The sequence below is a fragment of the Cebidichthys violaceus genome, unplaced genomic scaffold (assembly GCF_023349555.1).
Source record: "Cebidichthys violaceus isolate CVI_PGR_0920_01 unplaced genomic scaffold, fCebVio1.0.p SCAF_63, whole genome shotgun sequence".
NCBI classification, from domain to species: Eukaryota; Metazoa; Chordata; class Actinopteri; order Perciformes; family Stichaeidae; genus Cebidichthys; species Cebidichthys violaceus.
The window spans coordinates 1,190,358-1,213,108 of NW_027176850.1; the positions used below are offsets into that span (position 1 = coordinate 1,190,358).

The following is a 22,751-nucleotide window of genomic DNA, read 5'->3' on the forward strand; positions in this document are numbered from 1 at the left end:
AACTCTTATTTAAATTATTTCTATTGTTTTCCACTTATCCCGATTTATAGGACGTGCATATGAACCCTCTACCAAACACACTGTGACACTGTGTTGTTTTTCTGTTATTTCTGCAGGGTTACAAAACATATTTCGAGTTAGAGGAAGGATGTGATGTACCAGAAAGTTTGTGAGCTGCAGCAGCATTTAGCTCAGGAAGAAAATACTTACTCTAATAGTTCATAGTTGGATTTCTTGTCCAGGGCGTTTCCTCTCATCTCTTTGAAGAACCTCCTGGAAACCAGCAGAACACAGAGAGATAACAAGGTCAAATACATTCATTGTGAACACACACACAACTTAAAGTTTGTCAAATGTGTCCAAAAACTATTCAGGTTTTATATTTTAGCAGCACAGGGATTCCTGGTACAACTTCACTTCCAAAAAGACAGAAGAGGTCAAAACTTGACCAACATTTGCAGTAAAAACAACTTGATCAGACCAACATATTCTGGCTTGTTGTAAAAAGACAATAGACATTGAACATAAAGAACTACAGTAGTGTGTGGTTTGTTGTTCACACTTTGAGTTATTCATACACAAAGTCCTAACAGAACCACCGTTCAGCAGTGAGAGCACATCCCACCTGATTTCTAGACAACCCAGTTTTAGAGCAACATCTTGTTCCACCTGTTCCCCGATTTCTGTCATGTAGTCGTTCTTCACCTGGGGGACGCAAACGCACATCACACAAAAATATGTTCATCAACACATTTATTGCTTATTTAACACATGTCAAGCCATCCATCTCACACACGCACACACACACACACACACACACACACACACACACACGGTCCTGGTGACCTAGATTACCAGAATGCAAACACACACACAGTCCTTCAAGCAGTGCCATATGCCTCAGCTGCTAGCTCGCTGCTGGCAGAACACTAAATATGTGTGTGTGTGTGTGTGTGTGTGTGTGTGTGTGTGTGTGTGTGTGTGTGTGTGTGTGTGTGTGTGTGTGTGTGTGTGTGCATGTGTGTGTGGGTGTGTGTGTGTACCTGGTGGTAGAAGTAGTTGAGTGTAGGTTTGTCTTCTGTAAACTGCTGCACGAAGCCCTTTGGAAGATACCGGATCCTTAACTCATACCTACAGTGGACAAGAAGAAAAAGAGAAAGTGATGAGCAGGAGAAGAAGAGAGAGGATTCAGGAAGTAGTTAGGGAGAGGAAGAGACAGAAGGAGGTGAGGAGGCGATTGATATGCAAGAATGCAAATAAGAAGACTGATTGCAAAATCAGTGGAGGAGAGACGGACGGAGACAGTTGTTGACTTAGCCAAACAAAGCCGGCATCTGGTTCTCTCTCTTTTTATGGCCACGGAGCAAAAGGTCTCTACCTCACAATGGCATTAGCACCCAGACCGCCACAATAAAGGTAATATATACCAGTGCATTACCATCCAAACTGCCAGACCGACGCAAACACACACAACAGATGGGTCGTATTATTGTTAATGTTGTTTGCGATAAATCTACTCTGCTACCGCTGATGCTAGCTGTTTGAGGAGACAGTGACTTTGACTGAAGTTACTCGGCTGAATAATGAACAATAAATTTACTTTACAGAGCAAACTCTGGTCTGACAACTTTTTACAACAACTCTGCCTGTTAGCCAATTAAATCACAGCAAAACAGCAGCTCTGTGTAAAGCGTGCTTTATTCGCAGCCCGAAGCGGTGACAATGGACAGGCTTCAGCATAGTTTGATGCTACGTCAGCACAATGACACTGTTCAGTAGATAACGCTCTTCTCTCACCTCCACTCCTCATTTGGTCGTGCCTGGTCATATTTTTCCCTGACATGGGACACGCCCATATCGGGGTGGAGCCAGTGCACCTGGTCTCTGGATTGGCTGTTGCTGAGACGGAGGCCGAAACACGACGTCCAGCGCACTTTGTGGATGTCAAGAATCTTCTGGATGATTCCCTGGAAACGAAGAGTAACAATTTTATGTTTTTTTCTACCGACTGCACAGTTACACAAACTTTAAGTAAAAAATAAAAGATGCATTAATAGATTTAACTCTTAAGTGTACATTCCGCAGATATTACTCTTGGGCTAAATTACAAAGCAGTTCCCCCTTTATCTGTGGTAGGTCAACACATGTATATCAGTGCAGTGAGTCCACAGAGAAGTCAGTCCCTCATACCTCATTGAGCCAACTGTGCTAATGTTTTTGCATTTTGCATCAGGTCAATGAGGGCATGAGCCTACGCGTGTGTGCGTGTGTGTGTGTGTGTGTGTGTGTGTGTGTGTGTGTGTGTGTGTGTGTGTGTGTGTGTGTTGGTGAATTCAAGCAATTCAACGTGACGTTCCCACCCAAACAAGTTGACAGACGTCACACACACACATGCATAATAATGCTCACACAAGCATGTGTATTGAACAACGCTAGGGGGGTCTGACCTAGATACTGAAGGAGAGAGAAAGAGAGAGAGAGGAGATGCAAGGAGAGGAGATTTGGAGTGATGTATCCTGTACGACCACTAAAGTTTGAGCCGTGCTAAGTAGTTTCTGCATCATGGGAGTGGATCTAAAAAGCATAGCGCTAAGTAAACACACACACACACACACACACACACACAGAGCATGACCTGAGGTTATGTGTATTTGCTGAGAATCCCATATCAGAGCAGTTAAAGATACTTCGCTTCAGATTAAAATATCTGAACCTGGAGGATGAATTCTGCTGACTGTGGTCATTTCCTGACTCCTCTAGCGCCACCAAAAGGTTGACATTTGTCATTTTTAATGAATTTTCCCCATATATACATTCAGTATGTGGTGGGACATAAAAGTGTGTGTGTGTGTGTCTCTTCTTACCTTGACATCCGTTGCGTCTCCATATCTGATATTGGAGGACCAGCAGCTCTGTTCAGTGTTGGTCTCGAAGTGATGGAAGACTTTCAGGACCCTGTCCACGGAGCCAGCCATGGTTCGGTCCGATGCCCCCGCGCTCAGTCGTGATTTGGCGCCTCCCAGGACGGCGTGGTTCAGGTTGGGGTCCAGGTAGGCCGTGGCCATGGTTTTCCCTGCTGACACTGCAGCCGCTAGGTGTCTGTCATATTCTGGGCAGGAGAAGAGAGCAGATCAGACATCAGTGAAAAGATCTGTTTTTTTTACTCTAAGCAAACATTCACTACTGCCTCACATACACACACATAAAATGCCCGTACGAGTTACTCAGAGGCCAAGATGATGACTTCAAATTACGGCTGTAACTAACATTTGCATCACAGATGAATCTGCTGGTTTTCCTATTGATTAATCCTTTGGTTAATATATACTGTATATCCTAATGCACAAGGTAACATCATCACATTACTTGTTATGTGCAACCAACAGTCCAAAACACAGAGATATTTAGTTTACATTGACATAAAAGTGAGAAAAGAAGCAAATGGACACATTTGAGAAGCTGAAACCAGAGAATGCTTTCCACTTGTTGTTTTTAACAATGACGGAAACATGTCATCTACTATAATAATAGTTGCCAATTACATTTCTGTCAATCTACTAATCAATGAATCAACTAATTGTTTCAGTTCTAGTTTGTATAATGTAATAATAATGGACTTTTCTCTGGTGTCAATTACAAGCTGATGCACTTGGAATGCTGTGGACTTGAAAAGAAGAAACTTTGTGCGGCAAATATCTGTTTGGGATATGACGTTCTTTGGCAACATTTTGGGAAAAAAAAAAAATGACAAACACCAAACAATGAAATACCAGAGAGAGAAATAAAGAAAGAGAGAGAGAGAGAAAGAGAGATACAGTCAGGGTCAAGGCTCTATATGTAACCACCTGTGTCTGTGACACAGAGACAATGCGCCTCAGGCTGACGTTTTTCCTGAATAAGAAGTCATGACATTGACACACTTCCTGCAATTTCACGGCAACTTCATCTGGGAATGCCCGACGTGAACTACCTCCTCTGTGTCTATGTGCAAGACGTGTTTGTGTGCGTGTTTGTGTGCGCTGTTGTAATCATGACACTGTGTAGAAAAGAAGATGGTGAGATCTCTTTCACTCTCTCTCTTTTTCTGCTTCCCTGTAGTCCTGTGCTTCTCCTCCTCTCTCCTCCATTAAAGGAAAATTGATATGTTCTAGCAGGTAATTACAGCTGAGAGGAAAAGACGGAGAGAGAGCATTGACTGAAACACACACACACACACACACACACACACACACACACACACACACACACACACACACACCTCAGAGGAGAGACTGTAGAGTTGTTGAGGGATATATCACAGTGAGATAAATATGTACTTCCATGCTACTCTGCCAATTGTAAATGGTAAAGAGCTTTTTATTGACAAATCACTCTGATAGCTTTCAGCACCTAAACATGTGTCTCTCTCTTTCTCACACACACACACACACACACACACACACACACACACACACACACACATACGCTCACTACTAATGCCAAGCAACGGTAGCTTTGGCTGTACACCAAGTCAGTTCCCATGGAGTCAGATGTCACACTGTGGAGGGGATTGCTACTTTTGATTGTGTGTTTTTTGTGTGTGTGTGTGTGTGTGTGTGTGTGTGTGTGTGTGTGTGTGTGTGTGTGTGTGTGTGTGTGTGTGTGTGTGTGTGTGCAAAGGAGATTTCATTCATACCTCTGTCCCAACACATGGGAAAGGGGCTACAGCCGCTCATAGTCATGGAAACACATGTCTGTCCCTCCCTGTGTCTGTCTGCACCGAGAACAGATAGACAGCCAGCGGTCTCACAGCCTCGCATCACACACACACACACACACACACACACGCTGAACTTCTCGTATACAGAAGTTACATAAATAAACACACACACTGAGGTCCTGACACAACTGCAAGAGCACACTCACACAACCCATACACACAGACACACACACTCCGTCTCCGAGGCAGAAATCTTTGTCTCCCACTTCTGTTGACAGCTTTGTTAGCCAACAGTTACTTCCAGAGGGGTGAATCTCAATGTTCTGGTCCGATGACACTTTGTATAGAGGGTGAAAATGCCATAAAAAACACAGGGAACATTTAGAAAAATAAAAAAGCTTGTTGTTGTTTCTCTTCTTAATCCTTTCCTGTTATCTACAGTCACACAAGGCAAGAACGATCCCCAGAGATGTAAAGTTAGCTTCATCCACAGACTTCTACTCCTCAGTGGCCCCTCTCTGATGACAATTCACTGTTTGTTTTTTTGCCCAATTTCTACTCCATGCCTGCACTCCATAGTTACGCAGTTGCCTTGGAAGAGTGAAGCGTCCATTGCTCAGAGCAAAAGTTCAGAGGCAAATCCAACATCAGGTAGTTAGCCGAGGCAGAGAAGGAGAGACAAATACTGTGATCAGTGATACACAAACAGAAAGCTATGCTCTTCTCCTGGAAACAGAAAGTGAGAGAGAAGAGTGAGTCTGAAAAACAAGGGAAACAGAACAGTGGGACAAAGTGACACAGACACAGACACAGAGAGAGAGAGAGAGAGAGAGAGAGAGAGAGAGAGAGAGAGAGAGAGAGAGAGAGAGAGACAGAGAGAGAGCAGCAGCACTGAAAGAAAGTTGAGTGGGAATGAGAGAGATTGAGAGAGAGAGAAAGCTGCTGGAGAAGCAGGAGGAGCTAGAAACTATTAATATGCTAATCTTACTATAGTCTTCAACGTAACAAAAAAACCTCCCACTTCTGTTCACGAAGCTGACCTCAGAGCAGCCCTTATGTTGTACCAATATTGCTGCCATCGCAAATGCAAGCAACGAAGAAAAAGAATAAGCAATCTCTTTATTTAACTATTTTAAGATACTACCACACACACGTCTAAATTATTTCATTCCCTGAAGATAGTAGCAAAAAACAAAAAACAAAACCAGGACAGGAACAGTAATCAGCGCCACTTCAGAGAGGGGGGCTCTCTGGCTCTCAGAGGGATCGGGGTGCTGCCCTGAAGGCTCATCTCGAGTGGCAGCGATCACCGCGAGCGTTGCTGCTGACCAGATGCCAGCCTCCATCACTCAAATGGACATTTATATGGCCGAACGTATTAACTGAAGAACTGAACAGACCTCACACACAAATACACACGTACACAGCAATGTTAGAACTTAATGGTACCGTGTGTGTGTGTGTGTGTGTGTGTGTGTGTGTGTGTGTGTGTGTGTGCACGTGTGGGTTTCCTATAATTTGTGCTCTATCTCAGGCATTGGCCTTTGTTATGAAAATCTGGTGGGAGCAGGGGGTTTTATAAGGGTGGGCGTGTGTGCGTGTGTGTGTGTGTGTGTGTGTGTGTGTGTGTGTGTGTGTACTATTGAAAGCCTTTTGTCGGAGGGCCGGATGTCGCCATGAATGGGAAGCGCTCTTTTGGGACTGTACCAAATTCTGTCTCTCATTCTCTGTGTGTTTATGAACACGTAATTGTTTTAGCAGGGGAGGGAAACACAACACCATCTACTGAAAGCAAATACAACATTCAAAGGTGCAGGTAAATCTCAGAACTGTAACAGCTACTTTGATGTGTCCTTGCATATGTGTTATCAGACCAATCAATGTGTTCTTACCCTTGCCTTGAAGCTAAATTTCAAAGGCTGTTTAAATTATAAACGTATTTAACTCATAAATTAAATAAATCAATTGTTTTTCTGCTTCTAATCCACATCAGTCTTAATTCTACAAGATTACTCTTTTACTGCTTCCCCTGACAGAACTACATGGAACAATAACACTGTTTACATACCTGCATGTCAACGTCCCTTTAACTACTCACAATGTCCATTTTACAGCTCCCCCTATTGATTTGTAATAGCTTGTAATGAGGTTGTAAATAACTTTTAATTGTTCTTAAAACAGACACTTTACAGTGTTAAATGTATTTTTAAACTAACTGCTGTGCCACATAAAAATGTTCTAAACAAGCAGCACAGATGGATGAGCATTTATGTTGTTGTTTTATGTTGTTTTCCTTCTGTGTATTTTTGTTTTTACTGTTTATTTATGGTGTGCTATATTTTGATGTACTGGTTTCATATTAATTGAAAAAATAATATAACAAAAAGATATTATATATTATATTATTTTATATTTCTAAATTATATTTGGACATGCACTTGAAATGCATTCCCTCTGGACATACTTATAAAACAAATAAATAGCTAAATCAGTGGTCCAATGAAAAAGTAACACCCTACTGATGAAGACCCCACACCTGAAAGACGTCACCTAAGGCATGCAGGAACAAAATGTAAACAAAAGAGTCTTTTAATTTGGCTCACAGAACCATAAAAACACCGGTACACACAAAGGACATACCCTTAACACATCCTGAACAACTTTGCTTCTGTACAGACTATTCCATTGTTATCCTCTGGCTTCCTCACAGCTGAGAGCTAACAGGAACTGCAGGACACTGGAAACTTAATTCATCCACCGGCCAGCGAGGCCTTTCTTCAGTGCCTGATGACACATACATATACTTCGCTGCTTATATTATTTCAGTACCCTCAGGTTATTGGGAGTTATTAAACTTTGACTTTCAGCTATCTTCACAGAGCATTTTTAGTCTCTGGTATCTACAGTGTGAAGATTCATCACACAGTCCCACTAACACAATGTTCACACTCTCCCTCACCCGTCTGCACTAATTACACCAACACACCCACACTCAGATAGATAGATAGGCCCACTCTGTGTCTGTTTTCTTGCTTGTTTAATAGTCTTACAGACCCACACACACACACACACACACACACACACACACACACACACACACACACACACACACAATATGACTCACACAAATATGTGCAATTAGCGTATCTTGCCGCAAACAATAAAACACACGCACCTATTTTCATGTGTAATCTATAAGCTTCCCTCCAATGTTGACTCATGTTGCCACTTTACTACTTATCTGGGTACAGTAAATGTAAGTGATCTACTATTTAGTGTAGTACAGAGGGCCTTCAGGTCAAAGCATGTTCACACTTTCTGCTTATTTGAAAGGCAATTAAAATGACGTGAAAAGCTGGATTTGATTTGATTTTTCCTCAATATATATGTATACGGAGTAATCATATAATCATGGAACTTTATCCCTTCCAGGAAATAAAATAATACTGAAATTAAACTGTTTCTCATCTTCGATAAAAAATAAACTTACCTCAAGGTCCACTTCCTACTCTTTTCCATTTCTGGAGAATTCAACTGCATCTCATTGTATTCACACTCAAATTTAAAGTTGGCTCAGCCGTCATGACATGAACTTTAATTCTCTGATGAAGACACGGTTGAAAGCTCCAGAAACAGAGAAGGCTAGTAAGCAGTCGGTGTGTTCAGATTGATTTATCAAAGTATTCCCACGGTCATTGAATGGAGTTTCACACTAATACTCCTCATTTGTTTCCCATTAAGGCGTCTTTGTGGAGACCTGACCGCACAACAAACTCTGAATCAGTGAAAGAAGCTTCTGAGTGACCATCAGTGCTCCAGCAGGAGCGTACAAAACACGAGGGTCAGCGACTCACCTGTGTAGTAGACAATCCTGTTGATATCTGAAAGACAGACACAGAGATAACGTAGAGTTAGCTGGTGTGGTTAGTTATGAGCCATTGAATAAAGAAGTCATAATGGTCATTCACATGTATCTTTAGAGAACCAGACTTCGCCCTCACTCTGCATCAATGCGTTCATCGGTATTTTGCAGAAGACACATTGCACTGTATGTACTCAATGCCACATATTTAATGAGTACTGTGCATACTGCATTGGAGGATGTGAAGAGAAAAGACGTTTCAACACAAAGCTGGATGTTAAAATGCTAAATACTACACAAAATGTCCATCTGGTTGTAAGCTGAAAGTAAAAGTCTAATCCTGTATGTTTGTTTTGTGTGTTTTAAATGGTTTTGTGTATCTTGTTTGAAATACTCTATTGCTGATGTCTTGGCCTGGGTTCCCTTGGAAAAATAGATTTTCTAATTTGAATAGGACTTACCTGGTAAAATAATAATAATAATAAAAAACTCCTGCTCTTAATATATTAAGTAGCTCGGTACACTACACTACATCGATACTACAGCTCCCAGACTCCCACAGGAAGCCCAGGAGAAGCATTTTGAGAACTTGACACTCAGACCTATCACACCCAGTCAGAGCAGTGATACGTCTGTGTGCAGGAAGAGGTCAGGAGGATAAGTGCCTAAGTGCCTAGACACCCGGATATACACACAAATGCTGGGTGAGCATGCACACACACAGACACACACTCTCACATGCACACACACTGGTTGAAATGACAGCCGGGGTTGTCAACAAAAATGATGTAACGGTAAGAAAACCCACATCCCAAAAGGAAATACCAGAAAGGTGACTCATGCTGTGTGTATGATCGATAAACCCTTTGTAATATGAAACCAGGACACTACCGTTAGTGTGTGTGTGTGTGTGTGTGTGTGTGTGTGTGTGTGTGTGGTAGTGGGATTCAAATACAGTAGAAAGGTTCTTACAACATACTTGTCATAGCGTCAAATGGCCTGCAGGGAAGTCACAATGCAAGTGGAGCCTGCCTGCTGCCCCACAAAATATGCTGGCTTTTGTATTTTCAAGCACGATAATTTCCTCTCATCTCATGTTGCCATAGATCATCCTTTTGCCGATTAGGTCAAAAACAACCATATATGACCAATAAATGACTAAACCACACCCTAAACGTATAAAATGGGCCGTGATAAACAGATCTGGAGACTCAAAGTGTCTATAATGACATCTACAGTCGATAGATCCGATCCCTGCACCCCCCATCTGTCCCATGGATGCTCTCGCTGACTGTTTATCTTTCTGTCTCTCTTGTAAACGTTAATGTAAGCTAAGTGCTACGTAGCCTGACATCTTCAGCCTAGCTGTTGTTACAGTCTAGACTACCAACCGTAGGAGACTGTGGCGTTTACATGTCTGAAAAACAAAGATTAGCACCTGAAGAGCTGGGAAAAAAACGTTGCCGTCTTTATACAAATAATTAGTTAAAACACTTTGTGTTTCATCATTAGTTATACAGTGTTGGAAAAAAATGGTAACTTTAGTTTGCTATGTGATTTTTGTCTTTATAGCACATCCCACTGGAGTGCTAGCATGGTGCTAATTACATACCAATCTGTTTAACAGCCTCCACTGCACAAATATCAAAGAGGTCCATGAGTCTCTCTCTCTCACACACACACACACACACACACACACACACATACACACAAAACACCTGCTCTTCAAGCTGTCCTCAGGACCCAGACACACAGGAGGAGAGCAAGTATGTATTTCTCAGATCTACAGAGAAATACCGCACAACATGTCGTGTTGTTGAAGGTACATCGTGAATAATGCTACTTCAGTAACTCCAGCCAGCCCACTGTGGGTTTGTGACCTAAACAAGCTACTGTGGAGGAGTAAAAGAAAAACACAGAGAAGAGATCAGGCAGCGCAAATATAGTCAGTCTTATGCCAAAAAACGAACAGTTCCCCTCACCATTAAAGCTCTGTTAGCTGAAAAAGAAGGAAAAGAATTGCTAAACAAATTTGGATAATTCAATCTGAATTTTTTTTTATTCTGATTTGCATTTTGCACTTGTTTAATACTTGTTGGCACTCTTAACTGCCATCTCACCCACGTATCTACACACAGACACACTGTTGGAAGTCTCCATGTCTGCAAACTGTGTAGAATTGTACGTTAACCACAGGTTTTTGGGAACTGTAATTAGACGGAATAATCAAGAGAGAGTCTGCTATGTTATGATGTCTAAAACACTGGTCCCACATCAGTAGTTACATTCAGATTCAGATTGAGGGAGGTCAGAGAGTCAGATGTGTTCCTCTGCTGCAGTAAGTGATGGAAACGTTTACTAATTAAAGCCAATATCCTCTTAAACTGAGAGGTTAAAAAAATAGTTTTTGTACCGCATTTGACATTAATATAAAAAAACAAGAGAAAGAAAAGGTGTGTACAGTAGAAGAACAAATTCCCATCATCACAATGAAATTTTAACATCACAACCAGATGTTTTTCAAGATATTTTTTGTGAGAGCTTCCATTATATCTGTATATTTGTGTCCAAAATTCCTTGTTCATGTCCAGACGTTATAGATTCACTTTGTGTTGCTCTGGATATACATTTAAAATAGAAAGGCTGAAGCAGCTGATGACTGCTGACAACAGCTTCCGTGTTCATACAAAAGTTCAAGTTTTGTATGAACATTTAACAAAACTGTTTTTTTGCAGCTCAACGCAACAGTGAAAGATCAAAACGACTCTGGAGCAGCAGAGCCAGATGTTCTTTTTTCCACACAAAAAATGAAACACTTCTCCTGCAAGAATCAACTGAATTAACCTGATGAGAGCAGTCAGCTGTTCTGCCTCGTTGCTCTGTATCTAATGGTTAAATCTGAGCTGGCACGTGTACGTGTGTGTGTGTGTGTGTGTGTGTGTGTGTGTGTGTGTGTGTGTGTGTGTGTGTGTGTGTGTGTGTGTGTGTGTGTGTGTGTGTGTGTGTGCGCGCGTGACCCTATGGACAATGGGGCGTTACTGGGGCGTGCAGTCTTAACGACGCAACACCGTAAACCCCGAGGCACCAATCACACCTGCCAGTCACGCTAACTCATAGAATCAGGATTTTTTTTGTCCTTGAAAATATATTTAGCAGGGACATGTTTTGAGGACAGTTTTGACTTTAAAAGTGACACATAATATCTTTAATAAATCTATATTAAGGATGACAAATCAGTGTTTTCACTGTTTATATGACTCAATTTAGCACTGCATTTTCTCAATATTTACATTCAGATAAACGTCGAGCAATTATTCAAAGCCCATCACACAAACACCATAAAAAATATATTGCGTGCACGCACACACACACACACACACACGATGCATACTCCAGATAAATCCTACACGCTTGTAACATAATAAGGTCACGTGAACGCATGACTGCTCATACACATTTATCTGCAAAAAGCACACACACACACACACACACACACACACACACACACACACACACACACACACACACACACACACACACACACACATTCACTCAAGTGTGTGTAGTTCAGGTGCAGTGATAAAGCTAACAGGCCAACTGGAGCGGCACACATGTTAATGTATCACACCAGACCAGACACACTGTGCATAATGCATCACAACAGATTTAGGACAAATGGACTGGTGAGTATATCTCTAAATTTATTTTATTTTTCAAATTATACCAGCATCTGTTTTGTTTTTTAAAATAAATCACAACACATCTGACATTAATGACTAAACTGCAGTCCCTGTTGTGGGTTTCACCATATATTTACACGTGCATTGAAAACATGTTTTTAGAGTCAGAAGGAAATCAAATGGAACATTAAAAATGGAATTCCTCTTTCATTTTGTATGAGTGCAAACACTAGGGGACTGGTTTACATGCCTAACAAATGAATACCCAATCCTGATTGGCTGATGAAAGCCAATCATGACTGACTCAGCTCTACGCTCGTGCTAATATATGTACAATTAACTATGATCAAATGGTTTACAACACTTTATAATTCTTCCTATTGTCAGGTTCTTTCATCATATTTATTTTTGTGGAGTTTTTCTATATCAGAAACAAACGGCAAGTATTTATCTTTTATCATATAAACTATTAATATTGCAATTAGGGATATTGGGATTATATAAATCATGGTTTCATAACCATTAGAAGTGAAGAAGCTATGATATCTATGATGTCCTGATTCCTGCAGTGAGACACGTTGCTTGTGTGTTCATTGAATTCTCCTCTCACGTAAAGTGTGTGTGAGTGTGTGTGTGTGTGTGTGTGAGAGAGTGTGTGTGTGTGTGTGTGTGTGTGTGTGTGTGTGTGTGTGTGTGTGTGTGTGTGTGTGTGTGTGTGTGTGTGTGTGTGTGTGTGTGTGTGTGTGTGTGTGTGTGTGTCGGTTTGTGCAGCGTGTGAGCATTTTGGTGATAGAAAATGACCAGGGAGCCGTGTGGCCCGCAGATTCAGAACAAGTTGTACTGCCCATCCTCATCTCACTATATTCAGCATAAATATGCGACGTGAAGATCATTATTAATGCTTTCTAGTTGCTTGTCTCATGATACTTTGTGAACAACTAATCTGTGTTGAGAGCCTTACGGGTCTGGCATGGAGGTTCCATTGAGTTACACTGTGGTGCATTCAAGCTCCATTCAGTAAAAATAACTATTGGTCTAAAGTACGTTTTTAATGTTATCATGATATGTTCATTTGTATTCTTGCAAAAATGTAGTTTTTGGTGAGAAACTTTAATCAACCCAGTTTGAAGATGTTATCACAGCAATATAAAACAGATACTAGAGAGTGAATTTGACCTGTTTAACTTCCTAACGTTTTTTATCAATACAAATACAATCTTTTATTCACAAATTAGTTGAATTGTGTGTTGAATATAGTTGATGATGTTGATAAATATTTTAGTTGATTGGCTATAAGCATATCAGAAATGGACTGAAGTGAGATAAACCGAGTGAAAACTTTGTCTTATAAACCACATAATTTGCAGTTGAAAAAAGTGTGTGTGTGTGTGTGTGTGTGTGCGGCGATGCGTCATGTTTAGCAAATTCACATCAATTATGAACCAAGACGTAAATATTAAAACATAATGAAATATAGATGATTCAACCCAGAAAGTAAACCCCACAGGGGGATTGTCATTTCATGCCAACGTTTACACACAGATCACTGAAACACACACCAACACCTACACATGGAGCCATGTGTGCACACGTGTATGCAAACACAACCCACTAATTTGACACACATATCATCTCACACATACTGCTTCCCTCCCACACACACACACACACACACACACACACACACACACACACACACACACACACACACACACACACACACACACACACACACACACACACAGAGCTAAGCCCCTTCACTGCGCATGTACACTTCAAGTTGAAGCCTCCTACATACAGTCAACCAAACACTCTTATCTCCTTTTTTCACACACAAACATGATTCTTCATCATAAGGGAGGCGGATGGAGAACCAGATAAATGCTGGAATGGCTTCAGTTCGGGCTGAAAGTATCAAACTTTCATTATAGTTTGATCTGCAATTTATTACCTCAAGTACTCAATCAGCTGGTCTATAACATGTCAGAGCATAATAGGTCTGGAGAATTAATAGGCTCAATTTCCAAGAGCCCAAATTGACACCTTAAATATTTTGTCTTGACCAACAGCCCAAAATCCAAATATGCTTAATATACAATGATGTTAAGTAATGTTAATGGTAATGTCAGTAATGTGTCTCTTGTTTGCATTATCACTATGCTGCTGTAATCCTGTAAATGTCCCCGCTGTGGGACCAATAAAGGATTATCTTATCTTTGAGATTCTGAAGCCCAAAATGTTTGGTACATAAGAAATTACTGAAACAATTAATCAGTTATCAAAATTGTCAATTAAATTGGCAAATCATTTTTAACTCCTCCTCCTCAGTATTGACATCATCGTAATTGTAACTACATTAATCAACAATCCTTTTTCATAATACTTTTTTAAACCACTTCCTCCACCTTCTCCTTATCATCATACTTATTATTATAATAAATAGCATAAAGCTGCACTCATCATCAATACTTCTTGCTGTAAGTCAGACAGTAAGAAACCAAAATGAACAACCACACTAGAACTAAACCCTTCTGATACACACAGCTCAGATACAGGCACATACAAATGTGTTTGCACACACAAACACACACTCATCAAACACACATCCTGAACATAATTTGACGCATGCATAAATACACAAGTACAGTGCACACACATGCAACCATACATTCACACAGCAAAGTATGTTTTCTAAGTCTTACCATGGTATAGTCCTTCCATTTAAAGTCCCAAAGAGAAGAGAGTAATCCCCCCCGACAGACTGCTAAATTGGGAAAAGCCCAAATTCCAGGTTTCTGTGTTCTTTGGGCGAGTGTTGAGATGTGCTAGCCAGCTAACTCAGTAATGATGGCTAATGTCGGCTTAATCTCACAACCCTCCTCCTCCTCCCTCTACTACTACTGCTAGTAGGCTGACTCTCAGATGCACAGTGGCATGAGTGAGAGAAGAGAAGGGGAGGGAGGGAGAGAGAAGGCTAGTAGGCAGCTTATGACTGTGAAAGGGGGAGGGAGATGCAAGAGAGGAAAAGGAGGAAGCAGGAGGGGGTGTCTTTGTCTCCCAGGAGAGGGATGGAGGGGGAGAGAGGGAGCCAGATGTACAGGAGGAGGGAGGGAGAGCAAGAGAAAGAAATGATGCAACAACTTCATGAAAAGAAGTGAGAAACAAGGAAGTAAGGAGGCATAAAAAACAGAGAGAACAACACTATATGGGGACAAAAGAGGAGAAAGTGAGGAGGAAATCATACATGGGGAGAAGACAGAGAGAGAGTGAGAAGAGGGAGAAGAAGGAGAAGAGAGAGAGCTGTGTTGCCTTTGGCTATTCTCTCTCTCTCTCTCTCTCTCTCTCTCTCTCTCTCTCTCTCTCTCTCTCTCTCTCTCTCTCTCTCTCTCTCTCACAAATGCACCCCCGAGGAGCTACTCGATTAGTCATAACGCAATATTAACTCAACGGTGTCGGACAGAAATCATCAATCTTCAGAACAAAACCACGCAGAGAATAACAGTGAATTGTTCCACTGACTTTGTTTGGTATAATGGCTGCACATTTAACCCAATTACACTGAAATCAAATCACATGCAGGGTTATATAGAGGGAGGTAAACCCAACTGAATACTTCAAAAGTTCAATAAAGAATACATGATTAGTTGAAAAACACCTGAAATAAGTGATAGGAATATGATGTTTGGTCCGTGCAGATGCAGAAAGTTTACTTTTTGCTGTAGTTTCTACAACTCATGGCCTCATCACAATTTCACAATTTTCACTTTAATTTCAAGCTCATTTTGCATCACACATGCAGCAGATTGATTATGTACGGGACTAATAATGACGATCACAGTATGGAGTGAAAGTGTTAAAACAATTATGTTAGCCACGGTCAGCAATCTCTGGCGTTTTTTTTTTTGGTATTTCAAACTGATTGTAAATAATAAAGATGGGAGACAATAATGGTTGACAATATAAAACACGGGTTCAAATGTTAAGTGTGCAAGAGACGTCCTTTGATAGACAAGCAAGCAAACAGACAGACAGGACGAGAGTTGCTGAGGAGTAAAGCAGATTAATGGAGCACTGGATTAGGAGGCCAAGATGTCACACACACTTACACACCCCTAGTGTACTCTGACTCTCATTTAGAGGGTGGACCTAAACCCTCAGATGCTCGATGAGTTGGTGTGTAAACATCGCCCTCTAGTGGTAATGCATTTTCAAGCGATGGAGTCTAGAGAGCAATCCTGCTCCCTGTCACAATGTTTCCTAAATATATAGGATTAAAGTGATTCTCTACTCGGCCTGAACGTGAAAACATGAATAAAACAGCTCATTGTCCATCCATGAGTTACACTTTGGGAAAATAAACAAATCAGCCACTGTAACAGATTGTTTATTACCTGGTATATAATGCTGTAACATATTAAAGTTCATAAACTATCCCATCAGCTTCAAACAGCAAGAAAAAAATTATTATTAAAACCATTTATTTTTAAAATCAGCCTGTGATAGTTTTCTTGTGTTTTTACCATTGCTGACATTTATGTTTAAATACTTTAAAATTCATAAAAACATTTTAGCAGACTGACAGAGAGGAAGACAGACTATTCTTCAATGAACCTTTGTTACAACAGAGTCCCTGCTGGTGACTAATGACACACACACACACACACACACACACACACAGACACTGAGGCATTATACCCACATCTGACCTCAGCAAAACTAGTTTATAGTAACACACCAGTCAGTGAATGTGTGTGTGTGTGATGTCATACCTATGGCTCGTATCCAGGTGTTTCACTGCTGATCTGTGTGTGCATGTGTGTTTCCCTCTGTTCTATTATGACTGTGGTTCTTGTGTGTGTGTGTGTGTGTGTGTGTGTGTGTGTGTGTGTGTGTGTGTGTGTGTGTGTGGCTGCACATGAATCTAGATTCTAGAGAAGCGATGAGGTCATATGATTGGTCAAGCAGACACTAATGTCTGCCTTAGTCTCTCTCTCTCTCTCTGTGTGTGTGTGTGTGTGTGTGTGTGTGTGTGTGTGTGTAAAGAACCTGGCTTGTGCAACTTCAATGCTTTATGTTTTAACCAGGATTGCAGTCACACTCAATACAAGGACACAACCAACAAAAAAATTATTATATTTTCTTCCTTGTCTTTAAACATTGCAGAGAGTAAAGTGCCTTTGGTGTGTGAGACATATCCTGAGATGAACAAATGGACAAGCACAGTGGGGTGCAAAACAAACCTGCTCCCAGTGATCTGATAAGAGAAGATTGAGCCACACATTTGCTATACGCTCAGGTACAATGATAATGTTTCAGTGTGTTTAGAAATCTAGGCATATCGTGCATCTTGGGACAATTTCCGTTTGCCTCATCTCTCTATTTTGTTTTTGCTCTCTTTTCTCCACCCATCTTTCTTCTCCTCCCACCTCTTTTTCTCTCTGTGTCTATATGACAAAGCCAAACAATTACTTCTTTCTCCGTCTCCCTCTGACTCACTGCAATGTAATTACACTGACTGTCCGCTCAAACATGACACACACACACACACACACACACACACACACAGAGAGAGGGTGAGGGGCAACTTATAACAATATGTGTGGTTGTAATTGTTCTTCTCTAGTCTACAGTTTAGTCACTGCTTTGGTTTGCGAAAACTGAGGGAGAACAAGAGAGGTCATTAGTTTGTCGAGTGATTTTGGTTGAGTCAAGAAGTCAGTCACACACACACACACACACACACACACACACACACACACACACACACACACACACACACACACACACACACACACACACTCTAGAGGGAATCGCTGTGCTCCAATTCCATTCATCACTAGTTGACATGCCGCACCACTGACCTGCATGACCGAAGGTAGCTCGCTCTAAGTGTGAGTGTGTGTGTGTGTGTGTGTGTGTCCTTGTGTGTTGCATGCCCCAAGTTGGGACAAGTCATTAACTACCATGTCATTTCCTGCCATTGTAGCAAATTTCAGTGCACACAGTAAAGAATGCGTCGCTGCACAGCGGTCCATCTACGCACAGCGATACACTAAAACAACTCTGTTTGGAAACCGTGGTAATATATTGTCTTCCATTAAACTCATGCATGTTTTAACAGCAGCTGCAGGAGAGATAATAAACTGTACAGTACATAGACACCTGCTTGGACTGCCATACGATTGCAACGAATCCAACAACTCACACAATCATTAAGTTACTGTTTTAGGGATTCAACCCCTACAGATTATAAAAATAATTAGGGATGGATCAGCTTTGTTGGGACCAAACTAAATCCCATTAGTATGAAATATTCTGCAGACATCTTCTCTGAAATTGCTGGCCATGTATGTACAAGCAGATTAGGGCATGTATGTACGAGCAAGTTAAGGAATTCCTTATCAAATATTTGGAAAATGCCTCTATGGGGAGTTTGACAGCTGCCATATAGACTCTCCAAAAAAGTCCTATGTTATTATATAATATAGCCAATCCTTCCATCAAAATAATGCCAATATCAGCCCCAATTTAAAATCATTGGGGTAAATTAATATACTGAAGACGGCGCACACACAATGAGACTCATAACTGTAAGTGTCCACCATCCGGATATTATTGTCTTATTGTAAAATTCCACCTTAATTAACACAAATGCAACTGCAAGAACGCACACACATATTACTAAACCAAGGTATGCTCACAGAGATATTTTCAACCGACAAAACCAAAAACAGTATTCGCTCATGTTATCTCGGGTAAACACGGTCATTATCACGGCACAGACACATAAACAAACATGAACACAGACACACAGGTACACACACACATACCAACACACACATAAACACCCACAGAGGCCTGAACAGTGCTGCTGCTGCTGCTGCTGCTGCTGAGAGGAAGAAGGCGTTTTCCTTTCAGCTCCTGAGGGACGCAGCATGCTTTAGGATGTACAGTAAGTGCTCTGTGAGTGTGTGTGTGTTGGGGGGGGATGCTTCCTGAATGCAACCAATCTAGAAGCTAAGGGAATGGACCTTCATTCAGCCTCCTGACTCCAAAAACACACACACACAAATCCTTTTCCTTCACAGCTGAAACCACATGCAGGAGGATGCAGGGGAATAAGCTCCACGGGAGATACAGTGGAAGCTAAATTTATAAGATACAATCACAGCTAGCATGAACACACACACACACACACACACAAAGTCACTGGTGCAAAACAAAGTTCACCATTTACTTGATTCCACTGTTTATTCATGATTTATTTTTCCTTCCTTAAATGAGTTTGTAAATGCGATTCATAAATATGCGTGAGGTGTGAGAAAACAGTTTTGCCCTCCACAGAGCTGCAGTTATACACACACACAGCAGGTATGAAACAACTAACTGTCAGGTAAAATAAATGCCACCGTGTTTGCTCGGAAAACAGCAAACAACTTCTTTAAAAAAATAAAATATTCAAACTGAAAACTCAAGAAGAGAGTTGTTCTTTTCCCCATCGAGACGAATAATTTCATTTGGTTCCATGAATTCCTCATGACACGCATATTAAGGACACACATAATCGTATTCAGAACCAACATACCTCCACACACACACACACACACACACACACACACACACACACACACACACAGCATGTGTCTGCAGCGATTGCTAATATCACTAGTTGGAATCATTATGAGTCACAACACATATACTGCGATCTGCAGATACCAGACTGTTGGCTTTGTTAGTGTTCCCCTCTTTGTCTATCTCTACAGTTTTTCTGTCTTCGTCTGCCCATCCGTCTTGGATAGAATGAACTTGAGTAGAATATTTAGTAGATGAAAAATAACGTGGTACCAAAGAAGAGCAGAACTTTGCAGGAAAGAAAAAATGGAAAACAGACGACAAACAGTAGAGTTATCTGCTGCCATGTAAATGAACGCTCCTGTAAGAGTGTAGTCAAGTGTTTCTATAAATACAGGCCTCCTGCACTGCTCTACAATTTACACACACAGAAACACAAGCGCTCACTCACACACACACACACCACTACCATGCCTGTATTAGCCTGCAGTAGACCAGCCAAAGGTGGAGGTATTTACTCTCTGTGAAGCGCATTAAGTTCTTCCTTCCAACTTACTGACCTACATCACAAAAGCCTTAATTAACATTTCAAAATAAGAAAACACTAAAAAGTAAAGTAGAGGGTCCAATATGAAGGAATTTCCCAGAGATGATGCATGTCACAAATTGAAGCAGAACAACATGAACTTGTGCTTTGTTTCTCGCAGTAATGACATGTTTCTACACCAGATTAAAAAGATTACGCTGCATCCATTTTAGTCCTATGAGGCCAAATTAGTAGACTGTGGTTGTAGTTCACCGCATCGTTCAGACAAAACACGGACGGGACGAGTTTCAATAAAATCAGTAGTGTCTGCAGGACGTCATCCTGGGACAAAAAATAGCTATTCAGGTGTACAATGTGTTTGTGTTGTACCTACAATGTACCAAACTGGGACACATCCACAACCCTAAACCATGACCCTGAGGGAACTTTGCATCCCCTACACTAACAGTCCTGGATCCCAGCGGTCCACAAAACACTGCTTTAGGTTCAGCTTGTCCACGGAATTGCAAATATAAGTGTGCAAAACAGCACTCCTATTAGTATACTGTAGGTCTGAAGCCTCAGTGGCCTCAGGATACTGCAACTCATTAGCATTTTCTTGCATCTTGAATATGAAGTGGAGGCAAATCAGGCTCCAGCAATCTTTCACCGCTTGGGAAAAAATGCAGAAACACAGAGCAGCATGTTTGTGAGATGTTTCACTTGGACATTAAACTTTCTAGTATCTTATATCCCTTTAACCATTTTGTTATGTCAGAGATTAGATATATATTTTCAGGGAACTTTAAGGTTCTCAAGAATAAGTATGAACTACACCAACAGTCTATGGTTTGTTGTGTTAGCAGAGGCCTAACTTCCTTGTTTTCCATGGATTTGATTAGTGGATTCATTGTTTACTCTATGAAATGTGAAAAATGTCATCACATGTTCTGGCAACCCTGGCTGACGTCTTCAAATATCTGGTTTTATCTGAGCAACAGCCTCAAAAACAAGAGAAATTCAACTCAAAATATATGCTATAATAATATGATATACACAACTTTAAGCTGAGAAAAGCAGCAAATCATCATGTGTGAGAAGTCAGAATCAGTAAATATTTAGCATTTCAGTTGGCCCACCTAAAACAATTGATTGTCAACATTGTTGCAGATTATTACGAAAATGAATCAATAATTTGACTAATTATTTCAGCTCTGAAGTGCAGGATTAAGTGTATGAATAGCCATAACTTCACATAACTGATATGCACCTGATTAACCAAATAATAACAGACACATGACAGTCTCATCATATCACACACCTTATTAACAGTTATGTAGCCTTAAATAACTGGGCCAGTAGATTAGCTTTATGGAAGTATTCAGAAACATTAAGGTGGAATGGAAGAGTTCAGTTTGTTTGGGGGGGGGGGGGTCAAGGAAACCAAACAGCCTTGAAGTCTTGACTCAGGGAACCTAAACGGCATTGAAACATATATTTAATTTAGGAGCTAAATGTAGGTTAATCCGGTACGAGCACACACTTGCCATACATTGGAGTTAATGTTTCTCCACGTTCATTCCATGTGAATGTGGAGACGAGTTTTGGTGGCAGTCGGTCACTCTTCAACTGCTTAAAGTTACTAAAAAGCTAAACTTAAGTCCTAGTTATGTTGCTGTAAAGCGAGGCTCATTAATTAGTTATTTCCCAAATGAGAATGGTTTAAACACTGGGGAAAGGAAACAGCAAAAGTTAACGTTAACGTCAGCCAGGGCGACCGTTGAACAAACCGCATCTCATACTTTCTTTTAGCTTTTGAAATAATCCCCAAAACACACACTATCACTCACGTTACTTGTTCCAGGGGACGTCCGACAGGTTTGTGTTGTCTTTACCGGCGGGAGAAGCTGCCAACAGTCGGAGAAGTGTCCGTTATTTTAGTTGTGGAGCTTAAGGGTAGATATAGTTACTGTTTTTTTCGCTCATGCCTATCTCCCCCTTCTCCCTCTCCCGTCGCCTGTTCCTGCTTCCCCTCTCCACATCCAGCATTCCAATATGGCCGCTGCTGGGAGCGACACACACACACACACACACACACACACACACACACACAGAGAGGGAGAGAGAGAGAGAGAGAGAGAGAGAGAGCAAACTACTCCCTCAGAGGAAAGCCCTGCCTCAGGCACAGCACACATCAGCTCATGAATGAATGAATGAATGTGTAGATAGGGCCTACTTTACATGTTCAAACTGTAGTAAGAGCAGTAGTAACAGAAAAGTACAAAGACGAGTTATGCATTCAAACGCTCACCAAAGTTAAATAAAACATATAAGCATCAATATATATTTACAGTACAGAAAACATTATACAGAATAGCCCATTTCACATTCATTGACAGGGCAATTACATAA

The 22,751-nt window shown here is 41.0% G+C and overlaps 1 protein-coding gene across 13 annotated transcripts in view; it reads right to left on the reverse strand.

Annotated features, from left to right (window-relative positions):
* The window catches only part of ptk2aa (protein tyrosine kinase 2aa), a 53,199-nt gene extending 30,826 nt beyond the window's left edge, over positions 1 to 22,373 (reverse strand). For 6 of the 13 annotated variants that reach the window (XM_068734355.1, XM_068734353.1, XM_068734354.1 and 3 more), the window contains exons 1-6: positions 4,676 to 5,291; positions 2,865 to 3,109; positions 1,798 to 1,967; positions 1,044 to 1,131; positions 626 to 705; positions 211 to 273 (exon numbers count right to left, since the gene is read on the reverse strand). In XM_068734355.1, coding sequence (XP_068590456.1) covers positions 211 to 273; positions 626 to 705; positions 1,044 to 1,131; positions 1,798 to 1,967; positions 2,865 to 3,109; positions 4,676 to 4,799 — 770 coding nt within the window. In that variant the 5' untranslated portion in view covers positions 4,800 to 5,291. Of the gene's footprint in view, positions 1 to 210; positions 274 to 625; positions 706 to 1,043; positions 1,132 to 1,797; positions 1,968 to 2,864; positions 3,110 to 4,675; positions 5,293 to 8,553; positions 8,581 to 14,943; positions 15,135 to 22,189 lie in introns of those variants that run through there. The other 7 variants (XM_068734351.1, XM_068734347.1, XM_068734346.1 and 4 more) reach the window with 4 other exon arrangements.
* Positions 22,374 to 22,751: the final 378 nt, after the last annotated feature.